The sequence below is a fragment of the Microcaecilia unicolor genome, chromosome 11, assembly GCF_901765095.1.
Source record: "Microcaecilia unicolor chromosome 11, aMicUni1.1, whole genome shotgun sequence".
Classification (NCBI taxonomy): Eukaryota; Metazoa; Chordata; class Amphibia; order Gymnophiona; family Siphonopidae; genus Microcaecilia; species Microcaecilia unicolor.
In genome coordinates this window covers 133,008,182-133,027,787 of record NC_044041.1, presented here as the reverse complement: position 1 = coordinate 133,027,787, position 19,606 = coordinate 133,008,182, and the positions used below count along the sequence as shown (strand labels likewise).

Sequence of the window (19,606 nt, the reverse complement as noted above, 5' to 3'; positions counted from 1 at the left end):
CAGTCTATCCCAGTATAGCAATACTTATGTACTTATGATACAGGAGCAGGGTCTTGGCTGATGGGAGACTGATGCGTCAACACCTCCTGTATGGAGGGGAGCGGTCCTCCCAGCACCGACGCTTCTCTGGTGCTTCTACTACTACTTAACATTTCTAGAGCGCTACAAGGGTTACGCAGCGCTGTACAAATTAACAAATAAGGACAGTCCCTGCTCAAAAGAGCTTACAATCTAAAGGACGAAATGTCAAGTTGGGGTAGTTTAGATTTCCTGAGAAAAGGTGTAGTGATTAGGTGCCGAAGGCGACATTGAAGAGGTGGGCATTGAGCAATGATTTGAAGATGGGTAGGGAGGGGGCCCGGCGTATGGGCTCAGGGAGTTTGTTCCAAGCATGGGGCGAAGCGAGGCAGAAAGGGCGAAGCCTAGAGTTGGCGGTGGTGGAGAAGGGTACTGAAAGGAGGGATTTGTCAAGAGAGCGGAGGTTACGGGTGGGGACATAAGGGGAGATGAGAGTAGAGAGATAAGGAGGGGCTGCAGATCGAGTGCATTTGTAGGTGAGTAGGAGAAGCTTGAACTGTATGCGGTATCTGATCGGAAGCCAGTGAAGTGACTTGAGGAGAGGGGTGATATGAGTATATCGGTTGAGGCGGAAGATAAGACGTGCGGCCGAGTTCTGGATGGACTGAAGGGGGGATAGATGGCTAAGAGGGAGGCCGGTGAGGAGTAGGTTGCAGTAGTCGAGGCGAGAGGTAATGAGAGAGTGGATGAGAGTTCGAGTGGTGTGCTCGGAGAGGAGGGTGCGAATTTTGCTAATGTTATAGAGGAAGAAGCGACAGGTCTTGGCTATCTGCTGGATATGCGCAGAGAAGGAGAGGGAGGAGTCGAAGATGACACCAAGGTTGCCGGCAGATGAGACAGGGACGATGAGGGTGTTATCAATTGAGATAGAGAGTGAAGGGAGAGGAGAAGTGGGTTTGGGTGGGACCACAATAAGTTCCGTCTTGGCCATGTTTAGTTTCAGGTGACGGTTGGACATCCAGGCAGCAATGTCGGATAGGCAGGCCAGTACTTTGGCCTGGGTTTCCGCAGTGATTTCTGGTGTGGAGAGATAAAGCTGGGAGTCGTCAGCATAAAGATGATAGTGGAAACCATGTTTCTGGGTGAAACGGTGGTCCCCGTTGAAGAGTGCCGATTTAAATCATAAGCTAAGTGCTACTCACTACTCTGTGTGTTGTTGAACATAAAGCACACAAATGAATAATACTGCTTAAATACTGCTTAAATTGTGTGTAGAACCTTGAGATTTAAAAAGTAGTCCGGGTAGTGGAGTTTTTTGCCCAATGATAGAACCGCTGCGTGAGTTATCTCATAAAACTTTATATAACCTCGCACTAAACCACCAGTATCACACTAGTGGTTTCTGAGGGCTTTTTCTCCATCTTACCCAATGAGTATTGCGACCAACATTTAATATTGGCTGGAGCTGTTTATTTGGTATTAGGCCAGCACTTTGGCCTGGGTTTCCGCAGTGATTTCTGGTGTGGAGAGATAAAGCTGGGTGTCGTCAGCATAAAGATGATAGTGGAAACCATGAGAAGAGATTAGGGAGCCTAAGGAAGAGGTGTAGATTGAAAAAAGAAGGGGCCCAAGGACAGAACCCTGGGGAACTCCAACAGAGAGCGGGATAAGGGAGGAGGATGAGCCATGAGAGTGCACTCTGAAGGTACGATGGGAGAGATAAGAGGAGAACCAGGAGAGGACAGAGCCCTGGAACCCAAAGGAGGACAGTGTGTCGAGAAGTAGGTTGTGATTGACAGTGTCAAAAGCGGCGGATAGGTCGAGGAGGATGAGGATTGAATAGTGACCTTTAGATTTGGCGAGGAACAGGTCATTGCAGACTTTAGATAGTGCTGTTTCTGTCGAGTGTAGGGGGCGAAAACCGGATTGAAGCGGATCGAGGATGGCATGAGAGGAGAGGAAATCAATGCAGCGGCCGTGAATGGCACGTTCAAGTATCTTGGACAGGAAGGGTAGGAGGGAAATGGGGCGATAGTTGGAGGGACAGGTAGGGTCAAGTGATGGTTTTTTGAGGAGTGGTGTAACCACGGCATGCTTGAAGGTGTCTGGGACAGTTGCAGTGGAGAGAGAGAGGTTGAGGATATGACAGATGGTGGGGGTGATAGTAGGAGTGACGGTGTTAAGTAAGTTGGTGGGGATGGGGTCTGAGGAACAGGTGGTGGATTTCGAGGAGGAGAGGAGATGGGAGGTTTCCTCTTCGGTGATAGCAGGAAAAGAGGAGAAGGAGGCCTGGGTAGGTTGGTTGAGAGAGTGGGTTATAGGAGGAGGAGAAGGTTTAGTGGTGAATTCAAGGTTGATCTTCTGGACCTTGTCACGGAAGTAGTCGGCCAGAGATTGCGGAGAGAGTGAGGGGGGAGTGGGAGCGGAGGGCACTTTGGGGAGGGAGTTGAGGGTGGCAAAGAGACGACGAGGGTTAGAGCTGAGGGAATTAGTCAATTGGGTGTAATAGTCCTGTTTAGCGAGGAATAGGGAGGATTGGAAGGAGGATAGCATGAATTTGAAATGAATGAAGTCATTATGGGCGCGAGATTTCCTCCAGTGGCGTTCAGCCGAACGGGCGCAGGAGCGAAGGTATCGGGTGCAAGGGGTCAGCCAGGGCTGGGGATTGGTACGCCTTGTGGGATGGGAGATGGGCGGCGCAAGGGTGTCAAGAGCAGAGGAGAGAGTGGCATTGTAAATGGAGACAGCTTTGTCAACAGATTTGGAGGACAAGATGGAAGGGAGGAGGTCAGAGATACAAGAGGATAAGGTGGGGGGGTCAACAGCCTGGAGATTTCTGGACGTAGTAGTTAGTGTGGGGCGAGATTGAGGGGGAGGGTGCTGAAGTGTGAATGTGATTAGGTGATGGTCAGAGAGAGGAAGAGTTGAAACGCAGAAATTGGAGGGAGAGCAGGTGGAAGAGAGGACGAGATCAAGACAGTGGCCAGATTTATGAGTAGGGGTGGTGGGGCTCAGTTGGAGGTTGAAGGAGGAGGTAAGAGTGAGGAACTGAGAAACTTATGAGTCGGATGGGTTATCAGTGTGAATATTGAAGTCACCAAGAATGAGGGATGGGGATGAGGGCTCGAGAAAAACGGTGAGCTAGGCATCGAAGTCGGTAAGGAAGGAATGGAGGGATTTATCGGGGGGGGGGGGGGGGGGGGGGGGGTAAATGACCAACTCTGAGTGGCAGTGGGTGGAATAGACGGATGGAGTGAACTTCAAAGGATGAGAAGCAGTGAGACTGAGGTAGGGGGAGAGGTTGAAAACTGCAGGAGGGCGAAAGTAGTAGCCCGACACCGCCACTGCGGCCAGTGGGGCGGGGCGAATGGGAGAAAAGATATCCACCGTGGCATAGGGCTGCGATTGAGGCAGAATTGTCGAGGGTGAGCCAGGTTTCAGTTAGGGCAAGCAGTTGAAGGGAATTGGAGATGAAGAGATCGTGTGTAAAGGAAGTTTGTTGCAGATGGAGTGGGCGTCCACAGGGCGCACGAGAAGGGGAGGGAGGAGGGGGGAAGGGAGGGATAGAGATGAGATTAGAGCTATCGCGGGAACGGTTGCTTAGATGAGGTGAGGGCGAGGACAAGTGTGGGGGCCTGGGTTGGGATTGATGTCTCCCGCGGATAGCAGGAGAAGAGCAAGACAGCGCGGAGAAGGGGTGGGAGAGGAAGGTCGACGAAGGCGACGAAGACTGGATGCGCTGAGGAAGAAAGGGGAAGGGTTCATGGCAGGAAGGAGGTGTTTGAAGGTTGAGAGCTAGGAAGAGGAGGGAAGACAAGTAGGGGATGGTGAGGTGGTGGGGGACAGGGGTAGGTAGGGTATTGGAGTAGCGAGGAGGACGGAAGAGGACGGGATGGGTAGGTAGATCGTGTGGTAGATGGCGGTTGGAGGGGAAAAGATTGGGAGGGACAGGGCAAGGAATAGGATGTGGATGGGGGCCATGGGTTAGTGACTGAGGTGTTCACAGGCAGGTCGGTGGGCTGGGAGACAGGCAGGTGGGAGGGTGATCAGTCGGGAAAGGAGTGATAGCTGGTGGGGGATGGGCGGGAGGTGGTATTCTGTCAGTGAGTGGCTAGTAGGCAGGTTGAGTGGCAGGAGCAGGTGATTGGGTAACAGGCAGGAAGGAACAGGTGAGTGCGGACAGGTTACGGGGTGGATTGGGTAACAGGCGGTGAGTGGGGTGGAGGGCACGGCAGTAGTGCTGGAACAAGCTGGAATGGTTTGAAGCAGGAGCTGGCGGACTACAAGCAGAAACAGACAGACTGGAACAGGCTAGACAATCTAGAATAAGCTGATGCAGATGGGCTGGAACAGGCTGAATCAGGCAGTCTGGAGCAGGCTGGGTCAGGCAATCGGGAGCAAGCTGGCTGGAGCAGGAGGTCAGGAGCAAGCAGGTAGGCTGGATCAGGCGGACTGGAACAAGGTGGAGCAGGATGACTGGAGCAATCAGGGAGAAGCTGGAACAGGCTGGGTCAGGCAGTCGGGAGCAGGCTGAGTCAGGCAGTCTGGAGCAAGCTGGTCAGGAGCAAGCAGGGAGGCTGGATCAGTCAGGCAGTCGGGAGCAGGCTGAGTCAGGCAGTCTGGAGCAAGCTGGACAGGAGCAAGCAGGGAGGCTGGATCAGGCGGACTGGAACAAGGTGGAGCAGGATGACTGGAGCAAGCAGGGAGAAGCTGGAACAGGCGGACTGGAACAAGCTGGAAGAAGCTGGATCAGGCGGACTGGAGCAAGCAGGAAGAGGCTGGATCGGCGGACTGGAACAAGTTGGCTGGATCAGGCGAACTGGAGCAAGCAGGGAGAGCCGGATCGGGCGGACTGGAACAAGCTGGATCAGGTGGACTGGGACAAGTTGGATCAGGCAGACTGGAACAGGCAGGAAGAAGCTGGGTCAGGCGGACTGGAGCAAGCAGGAAGAAGCTGGGTCAGGCGAACTGGAGCACGCAGGAAGAAGCCGGGTCAGGCAGACTGGAGCAAGCAGGAAGAAGCTAGGTCAGGCGGACTGGAGCAGGCAGGAAGAAGCTGGGTCAGGCGAACTGGAGCAGGCAGGAAGAAGCCGGGTTAGGCGGACTGGAGCAAGCAGGAAGAAGCTAGGTCAGGCGGACTGGAGCACGCAGGAAGAAGCTGGATCAGGCGAACTGGAGCAGGCAGGAAGAAGCGGGAACATGCGGACTGGGGCAGGCAGGAAGAAGCTGGATCAGGCGGGCTGGAACAAGCTGGAAGAAGCTGGATCAAGAGGACTGGAGCAGGCTGGAGGAAACCGGATCATGCGGACTGGAGCAAGCAGGAGGAAGCTGGATCAGGCGGACTGGAGCAAGTTGGAAGAAGCCGGATCATGCGGACTGGAGGACGCAGGAAGAAGCTGGATCAGGTGGACTGGAACAACAGGGAGAACTGGATTGGGTGGCTGGAAGAGATGGCCTGGACAGGCCGGGTTGGCAGACTGGAATGGGCCAGTGCCAGTGGAACTCTGCCTCCCCTCGGCCTCTGTCCCTGTAGCCCGGTCACATAGGTCGCCGGATGGGCAGGCAGGACGACTGATGATAATGCTTCTTGGCCTTCACTTGAAGCGTATCATCGAGGCTCTTCAGTGCCGATGAGGACGACGTCGAACCCACACCTCGCCTCTGGGTCGGGTCTGATGATGAATGGTCTCAAGGGCCCTGCACAGCTATGCTTACCTATTGCACTGGGTACAGTGCTTGAAGCCATTGGGAACCTTCGTGGACTTACATAGTAACATAGTAAATGACGGCAGAAAAAGACCTGCATGGTCCATCCAGTCTGCCCAACAAGGCAAACTTATATGTGCTATTTTTTGTGTATACCCTACTTTGATTTGTACCTGTCCTCTTCAGGGCACAGACTGTATAAGTCTGTCCAGCACTATCCCCGCCTCCCAACCACCAGCCCCGCCTCCCACCACTGGCTCTGGCACAGACCGTATAAGTCTGCCCAGCACTATCCTCGCCTCCCACCACCGGCTGGCTCTGCCACCCAATCTCGGCTAAGCTCCTTAGGATCCATTCCTTCTGAATAGGATTCCTTTATGTTTATCCCACGCATGTTTGAATTCTGTTACCGTTTTCATTTCCACCACCTCCCACGGGAGGGCATTCCAAGCATCCACTACTCTCTCAGTGAAAAAATACTTCCTGACATTTTTCTTGAGTCTGACCCCCTTCAATCTCATTTCATGTTCTCTCGTTCTACCGCCTTCGCACCTCCGGAAAAGGTTCGTTTGCGGATTAATACTTTTCAAATATTTGAACGTCTGTATCATATCACCCCTGTTTCTCCTTTCTTCCAGAGTATACATGTTCAGGTCATCAAGTCTCTCCTCATACGTCTTGTAACGCAAATCCCTTACCATTCTCATAGCTTTTCTTTGCACCGCTTCAATTCTTTTTACATCCTTCGTAAGGTACGGCCTCCAAAACTGAACACAATACTCTAGGTGGGGCCTCACCAACGACTTATACAGGGGCATCAACACCTCCTTTCTTCTGCTGGTCACACCTCTCTCTATACAGCCTAACAACCTTCTAGCTACGGCCACCGCCTTGTCACACTGTTTCGTCGCCTTCAGATCCTCAGATACTATCACCCCAAGATCCCTCTCCCCGTCCGTACCTATCAGATTCTCCCCGCCTAACACATGCATCTCCCGAGGGTTTCTATTCCCTAAGTGCATCACTTTGCATTTCTTCGCATTGAATTTTAATTGCCAAACCTTAGACCATTCTTCTAGCTTCCTCAGATCCTTTTTCATGTTTTCCACTCCCTCCCGGGTGTCCACTCTGTTGCAGATCTTAGTATCATCCGCAAATAGGCAAACTTTACCTTCTAACCCTTTGGCAATGTCACTCACAAATATATTGAACAGAATCGGCCCCAGCACCGATCCCTGAGGCACACCACTACTCACCTTTCCCTCCTCCGAGCGAATTCCATTCACCACCACCCTCTGGCTTCTGTCCGTCAACCAGTTCCTAATCCAGTTCACCACTTCGGGTCCTATCTTCAGCCCTTCCAGTTTATTTAAGAGCCTCCTGTGGGGAACTGTGTCAAAAGCTTTGCTGAAATCTAAGTAGATTACGTCCATAGCTCGTCCCTGATTTAATTCTCCTGTCACCCAATCAAAGAACTCAATGAGATTCGTTTGGCACGATTTCCCTTTAGTAAAACCATGTTGTCTCGGATCTTGCAACTTATTGCCTTCCAGGAAATTCACTATCCTTTCCTTCAGCATCGCTTCCATTATTTTTCCAATAATCTAAGTGAGGCTTACCGGCCTGTAGTTTCCAGCTTCTTCCCTATCACCACTCTTGTGAAGAGGGACCACCTCCGCCGTTCTCCAATCCTTCGGAACCTCTCCCGTCTGCAAGGATATGTTAAACAAATCTTTACGAGGACCCGCCAGAACCTCTCTGAGCTCCCTCAATATCCTGGGGTGGATCCCATCCGGTCCCATGGCTTTATCCACCTTTAGCTTTTCAAGCTGTTCGTACACACTCTCTTCCGTGAACGGTGCTCTATCCACTTCAATCTCATTTATACTTTTTGCAGTCCTTCTCCAGGATTTTCTTCTGTGACTTGGAGGGAAAAACTCTCTTGGAGGGAAAAACTCTCTTGGCTAAATTAAACAAAGCGATGGTGCCAAAAAAAAGGGGCAAGAAACAGTAAAAACGAAAGGGAAAGTTCCCAGCCGGTCAAGGCCTAAAAGTGGCCTGATGACGACTGAAAATAAAAGGAAACTTAAAACCGGGCAAAAATCAATAAAACAAAGGGAAAAATAAAAGGACGGGAGTTCCACAAGAGAAACACAATAAAAGATGAAACACTAAACAAAAAACAGCCGAAAGGCACAAAAAGGTTCTCTAGGACCGAGCGATGTGAGACTGTTAAAACAAATAAACAAACAAAACATACCCTCTCCTCACCGTAGTAGAACTGAGGAGACTGTGTTCTCGTGGCAGGCGGGAAGGCACTCATGCATGCGCAGTGGAGCATCTTGCGCTCCACAAAGCTCTTGTTAGACTTTGGTAAATTCCGGATTGGGTTATGCGGGTCAGCGCCACCCACTTGTGAGAATTATAAACCTGCCTGTCCTTGGAGAAGTGTGTGTATGTGTATATATATATATATATATATATATATATATACATACATACACATATATACATACACTACATTCCACTAAAAAATACTCAACATCAAATTTTTCCTGTCTGTACTTTACCTTAAGTATATTGTCTACAAGCTACAATTCTTTCTTAACTCATTTGCATAAATAACCATGATTTTAATAGTTTCCTAAAATCCCGATATATAAAATGTCATATGTTAAGTACACTCCAAAAGCTTTGCTGAAATCCAAGTAAATCACATTCAGCATAACCCTTAACCTAATCCTTTGATTCGTTTGACTTGCTTTTTCTTTGGTAAAATCATGCTACCTTGTACCCTGCAACCTGCCGGCTTATACACTTCACTATCCTTTCCTTCAATTAAGTCTCTATTAGTTTTCTCAAGTCACCAGCCTATAGTTTCCAGATTCTTTTGTGAGCACTTCTCCAATCATATGGGATCACTCATTTCCAAGAATCTACTGAATATATTACTGAAAAGTCTCGCCAGAACCTCTTTGAACTTTCTTAATTACCCATGGTATCTTTGGTTACAACCCATCTGACTCCATGGCTTTGACCACCCTCACTTTTGCTAGCTCCATCCCAACACTCCACTCTGTAAATCGCATCATATCTAACCAACTTCCATGTGCAGCTTTGCTAATCTGCATTGGTCCATCTTCACTCTCTTCTTCAGTACCCAAACAAAAACATTTGTTTAGCATTTCTGCTTTTTCCTCATCTAATGCTGCACATTTTTCCTCCTCTGGAGTAGCAGTCTAGTGGTTAAAGCACTGGGTTGACAACCAGTGAAACCTGCTTCAACTCACTGCTGCTCCTTGTGATCTTGGGCAGGATGGTACAGATTGTAAGCCCTCCACGAACAGGGAAATAACTAGCGTACTAGCAATTCACTACTGAAAAAATGTGAAATAAATATAAAATAAATAAAATCTTTTGTCTTCATCCTTTACTAACACTTGAAAAAGATATCATTTTGCTTTACATCTTTAGCTATTTTTAACTCCATGTTCATACCATGCAATGTGTCTCCATCACTTTCTGGCATACACCAGGAATTAAGCCCCTGACTGAATAAGGATCTCAGCAAACATTATGCAGGCCTTGCTTGTACATGTGTTTCTGCTATGACAACCCATCAACTGGTTATCTTAATACAATGCGTTAAGTTCCTGGTCTACAAACCATTCTTCCCGGGATTCTGGGAACATCACAACCTCACCATAACCTGAGGTTTACTGAAACTTGTCAAAATGCTTAATAAAACTAGCTATGCTTTTTACCACATCCTGGTAAACTCCACGGTTTAATTGTGCAGCAAGTGAAAAAAAAAACACACCTTCTCCAGTGAATTTTACAACAATATTTTGTATTATTTATGACGTAAACAAAGCAAAAAAGCTCAAGATATTGATACCCTTGGTCATACTAACACAGTAACATAGTAAACGACCACAGATAAAAACCCACACAGTTTATCCAATCTGCCCAACAACACTTACTATGGCTACAGTATAGTCCATTCATCAGCAATATATGATTAAACCAACAAACCAATTATACAACCACATTGTTAATATTTTACTCTCTATTTCATTCTTAACATGTCTTCCCATCCCTCAAAGGTCATAAGGCAAAACTCACTGTTGTAAGAATGTTAGGCTGATATAACTCTGCTAAATCCAACTTAACCTAAAAAGCTTTTTAACTGCAACTATGAGTGCTTTCATCCTAGTCCAGATGCCAGAAAAGTTGTTAAAAGGCCCTGTATCCCTGATGTAGCTAGATCTCCCACCCCTAACATTTGTCTGGGTTTTATTTTTAGAGCATTGCTGTCCACTCACCTTTGTTCTGGCACAAGAGGAGTGCAGCAGCAAGACCTCTGTTCACAATGGGCTCCTCATCCAGAATGGTGGTAGAAGAAGTTGAGAACTGAGCAAGAAAAAAAAAATACAAAACGGTGACAAAATTCACAGTTCAGTTTACAAATACACACAAACATACCATTGTTTCAGAAAAATTAGTAACTTCTCCCGCTGCCAGTGTCTCATGGCACCTCCTTGGATACATTGAACCACTTACATCCTGTTGCTGCTTTTCTTCATCTAGGTTGACAGTACTCCAGCCCAGGTTCTCCTCTTGGTCTGACTCCACATCCTGCTCAGAAGTCCTATCCTCCTCATGCTCAAAATCCTGGGGAAAGGAGGTCAGGCGAGATTTAAAAAAAGAAAGAAAAAAAAAAAAAGGAGAGAACATTAAGGTGAGAAGGTTTAACTGGAGAAAAAAAAAGGTTTTTGATCTCTGCTTTTTCATTGGTCCCTTTAAGGCCTCTATATTTTATTTGGAGGAATAAAAACCCTTATAGCAATGCAATTCCTCTCACAGGGCTGAATTTGGGTAGACAGAGCAGAGGAAGTACAAATTCAGTCTTCAAGGGCCACAAACAGGTTAGGTTTTCAAGATACACCTAATAAATATGCACAAGATCGGTTAAGGAAAAATTAGTTAATTACCCAATAATTTTCTTTCCTTTAGTCCTAAAGGATCAGTCCAGAAAAATGGGTTGTGACCATCCGCCACCAGGTGGACAGAGAACTCAAATGAATTGTGCCTCATAAGATCCTGCTCTTAGCAACCAAGTCAGCATTCAATAAAGCAGTGAGAGAGAGTGACTTCAAAAACTACATCCACTAGATACAAAAAGAACTATGAAATAAAGGGCAAAACTCGTGCCTTAGAAATAATGGAACCAGAACAATACAAACACCCGAAATTACATAGAACCAGAAAAAACGAAACCATCACAGAAGTGCGGGCTCTGGACTGATCCTTTGGGACTAAAGGAAAGAAAATTATAAAGTAATTAACTAATTTTTCCTTCCATTATGTCCCCAGGATAAGTCCAGACAAATGAGATGTACAAAAGTAATCCTTAAGAGGGGAGGGACTCTGATATCCCTGCAGTGAGAACCATGGCCCCGAAGGAAGCTCCAGCAGACACATCCAAACAGAATGCTTAAATGAATGAGAAGACGACCACGTCACCGACCGACAGATCTCTGCTAATGAAATTGCCCCAGACTCTGCCAAAGAAGTCATCAAAGACCTGGTAGAATGAGCCTTGATGTGCATGAGAGCAGATCTACTCCTCAGAATGTAAGCCGAAGAAATAGCATCCTTAAGCCATTGAGCCACTGTCGCTTTGGAGTAGAGAGTTGCACGGGGACAGAAATGCGACCCATCCCCGCCCGTCCCCGCCCATCCCCGCCAGAATCTAACCCGTCCCCGCCCATCCCCGTGACTAATTTCCTCCGTCCCCGCCCATCCCCGTGAGTGATCTCCTCCATCCCCGCCCGTCCCCATAAAACAGCCAGTTCCCACCATGAGAGAAATAAACTGCCTATACATATAAAAAATAAAAGTAGTTAGCTGAGTTCACCTCTGTGCTGTTCTCTTCTGTGGATGACTCAGTTACTCACTCACAGTCACTAGTAGTACTCACTGCCCCTTCTCTTCTGGTCTGGCTCCGGTCACAGTACCACAGCTGCTGAACTTCTGCTGCCTTCCAGTTCTCTCAACTTCAGTGCCAGTTGCTACATCCTGCTCCCTCCCTCTCTCCTCTGTGACACAGCTGATCTGATCCTGCTACCTCTGAGAGAAGTCCTCCTCCTCCTGCAGTGCTCCTTGTGCTGCTGCTTGCTGCTGTCCTCCTCTCTCTCCTCCTACAGCACTGATGACGAGTCTCTGATTCTAAGCATGGACTGAGTTTGCCTTTATTCACTGGTAGCGGACCTGGCTGGAGCCTGCTGTTCTCAGCAGTATGACATCATTAACGAAGTCCAACTGGCTGGCAAAAAAGACGAGAAATTTCATTCTCCTGCTCTCTGACTTTGAGTGGCGCCTCACTGGAGGAGAGCTTGGTGTCTCCGCCCACTAAAAGAAGAAGGGGCAAACCAGCAGCAGACATTCTTTTTGAATCTTCATGTAGCCATGCTTTGTATGAAATCTGAATCTTCTGCTGCCCCTTTCCGTGACCCGCTGCGGCTTTTTCATGCCATGTGCGGGTTGCTGGATTTTGGCCGGCCTATTTTTTTTGCCGGCTGCGGCTTCGATCCCCACAGGAATCCCACATATACCGTTCCGTCCCCGCGGCACTCCCGCTGACCAGGACTCCATTCCTGCGGCACTCCCGCTGACCAGGGGGGGAAACCCGCGGGATTCCCGCGGACTCCCCGAAAACCCCGTTCCCGTGCAGACCTTTACTTTGGAGGCCAGCAAACCCTTCTGGGGTCCCGCAAAGAGGACAAAAAGATGATCAGAACACCTGAAATTGTTGGTAGCGCTAAAATAGCGCATAACCCCCATGTTTTGGAAATGCCCCCAAGTAGTGTCATTCTGGGAACAGATGGTATCCCATGAATTGTCTGTGGAAGATTAGATGGCACCCAACCCAGACATGTTATTTGATAAATTTGTAGGTATGCCAGTATTTCAAGGGACTGAGTTAAGAAGAGCAATACTACTGGGGGAGAAAAGTGTATTTTAACAAATTCGATGGACAAAAACCCCCCAACAGTGGAGCAATGGCAATCTGCCATGATACAACTAGCTGCGCTAGAAAGGAGATCATTAGAATCGTTGGGCAAAGCTCATGGACGAACATTCCATCATTAGCCCGTAGTAGACTGTTGAATTGAAACTCAGTCAGATTTAGTTTGATTAGATAGGGGGGAGGGAGGGGAGTGGGAAGAGATATTATTTGAAATACAGATGTAAATTTGTTGTGGTTTTTGTAGTTGATACATGTTATCATACATCCAATAAAGAAGATTTAAAAAAAAATATATATATATATATAGAGCACATAAGGACATCCTTCACATCCAACAGTCACAGGGAACCGTATTCTGAGCTCCCTAGAAAAAAGAAGGAAGAAACACAGTCTGACATAAAAAGGAAATACAATCTTCGGCAAACAGGATCCCTGCAAGAGACAGCTTGAAGCTCTGAAACTCTCCATGTTGACGAAATGGCAATTAGAAATACTGCCTTTAAAATAAGATCTTGATAACTGCCGAACGAAGGGGCCCAAAAGGGGCCAACTGAAGAGCCTTAAGAACCACTAGAAGACTCCACTGAAGACAAATATTACGGAGAGGGGGACGCAGATCAGTGACTCCCTTGAGGAATCACACTATATCAGGGTGAGCAGCCAATGAGGCATTCTGTATCTTAAGTACATAAGTATTGCCACACTGGGACAGACCACAGGTCCATCATGCCCTCTGACACGCCAACATTGCCACCTGAACCTTGAGCGAATTGAGAGCTAAGCCTTTTTTGAATCCCTCCTGAAGGAAGGATAAAATTTGAGACAAGGAAGCACGAAATGTCCTGTGCAGACCAGCTCTTGAAAGTTCTCCACGTTCTAGCATAAGAAGTGGATTGTTTTCCGGTTTGTGGTAAGGTAGTAATATCATCCGCTTACCTTTCTTCCTCAAACACGCCCTCTCAAGAGCTAGGCCATAAGACCAAAGCAGGAGGGACCTTGGTGTGCAATAAGCCCATCTGTGGAGGAAGAGTCAACCAAGGAGCGATTTGAAGACAGATGAAGTCTGCGTACCAAGGACATCTGGGCCAGTCCAGAGCTACAAGAACGATCTTCCAGAGATGATACGCAATCCATGGAGGAAACACGTAAAGCTGTTCAATAGCCAAGGCTGTACCAGTGCATCCATTCCTAGAGAGTCTTTCTCCCCGAAACGGCTGTACAATCTGCGCACTAAGTCTGGATGCAATGAGGTCGAGAACTGGAAGGCCCCATTGTGTGGAAATGAAGCAAAATGCAGTCTTAAGAAACCAAAGAAGCATTCAAAAGTTAGGGACATCTCAGTTATACTTTATTGGTCAGACCCAACATGGTACACATTTCGTTAAAAAAAATGCCTGCGTCAGGGGTCTAATATTGGTATTTATTGCCAAGGATAGCAATCATCCAATAAGTATAGCTGAGACACCCCTAACTTGAAGGTTCCTTGTGCTTCTTTGTTTTCTATTCACCTTTGTGTTTTGGACTCTCTCCTTGACGAAATGCAGTCTTTGACAGTTGCCATTCCCCCATGACCAGAGACACTCTGCTGGGGAAATCCACTTGCGAGTTCAGTGAACCCGCTATGCGAGATGCTGAAATCATCAGAATGTTCAATTTCTCCCACTGAAAAAGAAGACACGCCTGCTGGGCTATAGATACACTCTTTGTTCCTCCTTATCTGTTGATGTAAGCACGTGCTCGAAGTTCCAATCTGTTGATGGACCGGGAAGCTTCCACTCTCGACCAGTGGCCCTGTGCAGAGTGGTGGAGATAATGGGCTCCCCATCCGAAGAGGCTGGCATCAGAGGTGAGAACACACCAACTGGGAATCTGTAAGGGCAACCCTGCCTGAGTGCGCAGAGGGAGAAGCCACCAAGTCAGACTCCATCTGGCTTGAGGCATCCACGGCACCAGCTGGTTTTAAGTCCCTGAGACCGGAGACCACCGGCTCAACAAGGATGACTGTAGGGGTCACATGTGGAACTTCGCCCAAGGCAGAACATCCAAAGTTGCCGCCATAGAACCGAGAATCTGAACATAGTCCCACGCCCATGGGCAGGGAAGTGAGAGAAAATGAGAATTTGCTGTTTTGAGCTTGAGCTGACGATGCTGAGGCAAGAAAACCTTCCCCATCTGGGTACTGAAGCACACTCCCAGAACCTCCAGGGTCTGGGTGGGGGTGAGATGACCCTTGCTGTAATTCACCACCCAATCCAGTGAGGAAAGAAGAAACAGGACTGTCTGTGTACTGCGAAGGCTCTCTTGATAAGAAGACACCCGGATTAGCCAATTGTCCAGGTAAGGATGTACCTGGATCCCTTGCCAGCGAAGAAAGGATGCCACCATCACCATAACTTTTGAAAATGAACGAGGTGCAGTGGTATGGGCAAATTGAAAAAGATCGCCCAGGATCACAAACCACAGAAATTTCCTGTGAGAATGCCAAATTGGGATATGAAAATAAGCCTCACTGAGGTCCAATGAGGTGAGAAAGTCGCCTGGCTGGACCGACGCTATGACAGTACGAAGAGTCTTCTTGAGAAAATGAAGAACTCTAGGAGACTTGTGCACCCCTCTGAGATCCAGAACCGGGTGAAAAGTTTTCTCTCTTTGGGATGAGACAAAATAGGTGGAATATCAACTCATGCCCCTCTCTGCCGGAGGATCGGGCTGGATGGCCCCCAGTCACCTTAAAGAGGCTAAGGTAGTAAGCACTGTCAGACTCTTTGCAGAGCTGCCGCAAGGGGACAGCATAAAAAGATCGGTGAGTGGCTTTGAAAATTCTAACTTGTAGCCATGGAGAATGATATCAAGGACCCACTGGCCTGCAGTAATGGTGGTCCACTCCTTGTGAAAGTGGGAAAGATGTCCACCTATGTCTACAAACAAGGAGTGAATCTTGAACTCATTGCGAGGGCTGCAAAGAGAGAGAGGTTCTTGAGGAAGCAGAAAAGGGCTTCTTGCCTCCTCGAAAGGAAGACCAAGTCTGAGGAAAGCAAGCTTTTTAAGCAGAAGCACCAGCCTTCCCCGGTCTATACCTCTACGCTTTTCGAAAACGAGACTTAGCCACCCAGTGATGAGGCTTAGGCTTGTCCTCAGGTAGCCGCTGAACCTTGGAACTTCCCAGGTCTTTTACAATCTTCTCCAAATCCACACCAAAGAGTAGCTTCCCCAAAAAGGGCAACTTCACCAGACACGATCTGGACGCCACATCAGTGGCCCAATGCCTCAACCATAGCCAGCGTTGCGCCAAAATGGCCAAGGCCATACCCTTAGCTGATGCTTGGAGAATATCATAAAAGAGCGTCTGACAAATAGGACAATCCCGCCTCTAGGGTAGGAAGAAAGTCTGGAAGAGAATTCAACGTGGACAATTGTTGAATCCATGATAAAGAAGCCCTGGCTACAAAAGAAGAAGAAATTGCTGCCTGAGAATTTAACACAGCTCGTTGAAAGATAAGCTTCAAGGAAGCCTCAGGCTTGCAGTCATGCATATCTATTATTGCAATGCTGCTTTCAAAAGGGATAGTGGAACATTTAGTAACCGTCATAATAAGGGCATCCACCTTAGGCAAAGCAAAACTGATCTAAATCAGATGGCAGAAGGGGATATAATTTGGATATAACACGAGCCACCCCGAGTTAGAATCAGTCTCCCACTGAGCTGCAATAAATTCCTGCATAGCAAGATACAGGAGGTCTTTTAGTACCTGACATAATAGATGGAAGACCAGAGGACTAAGAAGCAGGGGTAGAAATGTTTAAAGCCTCCATAGATTTTATGGTCAAGAGAGGCAAGTCCACTCTCAAATACAGCCTAGCTACAGTAGGATAATCACCCCGTCTGCTTCTGAAACGTCAATGTCAGGGCCATCAGCAAAACTGAGAGTCAAAATACACAGATAAAACCTCCTGTGAGTCCCGAGGAGGAGCATTCTCCAAATCCTGCAAAGTGGAAAGTTTTCGTTTCTTAGGAAGCTGTTCCTCCAAAGCAATGTGAGGGAAAGGAGGAGAGGAAACTTGAGCCGAATTTATTTGTTACATTTGTACTCCGCACTTTACCACTCATAGCAGGTTCAATGCGGCTTACATAGTAGTAAGACTAAAAAGTATAATGGAGAGAATACAGCCTAAGCTTAACAGAGTAAAGGAGATGTGTAGATAGGTAACATTTAATAAAAACGCCTGATGTAATTAATAAATGAACAAATTCAGGAGAAAACGGCAGGGCAGAGAATTTTTTACCTCTGCAGAACCAACATCCCAGTACACGGAAGCGGGCGAGGAACCCGGCAAAATGGCTGCTGAAGCCTCGCAAAGTGCAGGTGCAGTTGGCACTGAGCCTGCCAAAACTGCCACTGGAGCGGGGCCGGACTAAACTCTTGGAGACAGAGTACCGATAGCCAAAGTAGACAAAAGCAGCATGTCAACAAACGTAAAGAAAGCATGCAGGAACTGGTAGCCAAGAGTTTATCCCCACAGCATGCACAAGACTTGATAGACTCAGACAGAGAATAATAAATATACTCACAGAATACAGCCGGTCTCATGACCTCCAAGGCACTGAAGCCCCACAATCTTCCCAAAGCACAAGCGCTCTCAAAAAGAACCACAGTGGCTGTTTTTTTTTTTAACACAGAGGCAGGAGAAAAAAAAAAAGGGAAGACTGACAAAGAGTTAGAAAGTAGCAACGGGGGAGCAGGGAGGGACCTAGACTACTAGGTTTACACCTCAGGCACAGGATATTCTCAATCCCAAACTCAACTGAACCTGCAAGCAGGACAGGAAGCCACAAAGCGCACAGGAGCTGCTATCCCACCTGTTGGAGACAGAGAATACTGGTTTGGTTGCTAAGTACAGGAGCTTATGAGGCACAACTTATTTGAGTTCTCTATCTCCACCTGCAAGCGGATGGTTACAACCCATTTGTATGGACTGATCCTTGAAACGTAATGGAAAGAACTATTATATGCTGATATTTTTTACACTGTGTATCCTACACATCCAATAGAGACTCCTGAGGAAGGTTTTTGGCTGAAACACAGGCCCGTACTGAGTCACTGAATGCAATAAAAAACTAGACTTCAAAGTGTCATCTGTCAACTTTTTGGCACCTTCTTTGTGTTTGTACGCCTGTGCTGTATGCGAGGGTCGTTTCCTCTGTTTTTTTTGTCTAAACCTATAAACGAAACAGCGAAGGTACTTACCTGTAGCAGGTATTCTCCGAGGAGAGCAGGCTGATTATTCTCACAACTGGGTCGGCGTCCGCTTCGGTCCGGGAACCGGCATTTGCCATAGCAAAAAGAAAAACTTTGCTAGAGCCTTCTGGCACGCGTTCCTCAGTTAAGTCTAAAAGCATAAACAAATAAACAACTCCAAGGGGAGGTGGGTGGGATTGTGAGAATAATCAGCCTGCTCTCCTTGGAGAATACCTGCTACAGGTAAGTATCTTTGCTTTCTCAGAGGACAAGCAGACTGGCTTATACTCACAACTGGGGTATCCCTAGCATCCAGGCTCACCCAAAACAATAAATATTGGTGAATTTGGCCTCGCAACGGCGAGGACATCACGTAGATTAACCTGAAACTATATACAACTAGCTTGAGAGCGCAGCCTGGAACAGAATTTAAAAAATGGGACTAGGTGGGTGGAGTTGGATTCTAAACCCCAATCAGATTCTGCAGCACGGACTGCCCAAACCGACTGTCGTGTCTAGTATCCTGCTCAAGGCAGTAGTGTGATGTGAATGTGTGGACTGAAGACCACGCAGCCTTGCAAATCTCTTCAATGGAGGCTGACGTTAAGTGAGCCACTGACACAGCCATGGCTCTGACATTATGAGCCGTGACAAGGCCCAACAGAGTCAGCCCAGCTTGGGCATAAGTGAAGGATATGCAAACTGCTAGCCAATTTGAGATTGTGTGTTTTCTGATGGCGACTCCCCTCCTGTTGGGATCAAAAGCAATAAACAACTGGGCAGACTGTCTGAAGGGCTTTGTCCGCTCCACGTAAAAGGCCAATGCTTTCTTGCAGTCCAAGGTGTGCAAACTGCTTTCGCCAGGGTGGTCATGAGGTTGGGGAAAAAATGTTGGCAAGACAACCGATTGGTTCAAATGGAAATCCGACACCACCTTTGGCAGGAACTTAGGGTGCGTGTGGAGGACTACTCTGTTGTGATGAAACTTAGTATAACGTGCACCCACTAGTAGGGCCTGAAGCTCATTGACCCTACAAGCTGAAGTAACAGCCACCAAGAAAATGACCTTCCAGGTCAAGTACTTCAGATGGCAGGAATTCAGTGGCTTAAAAGGAGCTTTCATCAGCTGGGTGAGAACGACGTTGAGATCCCATGACACTGGTGGAGGTTTGACAGGGGGCTTTGACAAAAGCAAACCTTTCATGAAGCAAACAATTAAAGGCTGTCCAGAGATAGGCTTACCCTCTACAAGCCAATGATAAGCACTAATTGCACTGAGGTGAACCCTTATGGAGTTGGTTTTGAGACCAGACTCTGACAAGTGTAGCAGGGTCTGTGCAGGACAAAAGGGAGGGTCTAGGGCCCTACTGTCACACCAGACGGCAAACCTCCTCCATTTAAAAAAGTAACACCTCTTCGTGGAATCTTTCCTGGAACCAAGACTCGGGAGACACCCTCAAAGACCCCAGGGGGCGAATTCTAAGTTCTCAACATCCAGGCCGTGAGAGCCAAAGACTGGAGGTTGGGATGTAGAAGCGACCCCTCGTTCTGAGTGATGAGGGTTGGAAAACACTCCAATCTCCATGGTTCTTTGGAGGACAACTCCAGAAGA

The 19,606-nt window shown here is 47.7% G+C and overlaps 1 protein-coding gene across 1 annotated transcript in view; it reads right to left on the bottom strand.

The window, feature by feature from the left end:
* The window catches only part of SART1 (spliceosome associated factor 1, recruiter of U4/U6.U5 tri-snRNP), a 244,084-nt gene that overhangs the window by 45,118 nt on the left and 179,360 nt on the right, over positions 1 to 19,606 (bottom strand). Inside the window, exons 14-15 of the mRNA XM_030219089.1 lie at positions 10,288 to 10,398; positions 10,046 to 10,137 (exon numbers count right to left, since the gene is read on the bottom strand). Coding sequence (XP_030074949.1) covers positions 10,046 to 10,137; positions 10,288 to 10,398 — 203 coding nt within the window. The remainder of the gene's footprint in view (positions 1 to 10,045; positions 10,138 to 10,287; positions 10,399 to 19,606) is intronic.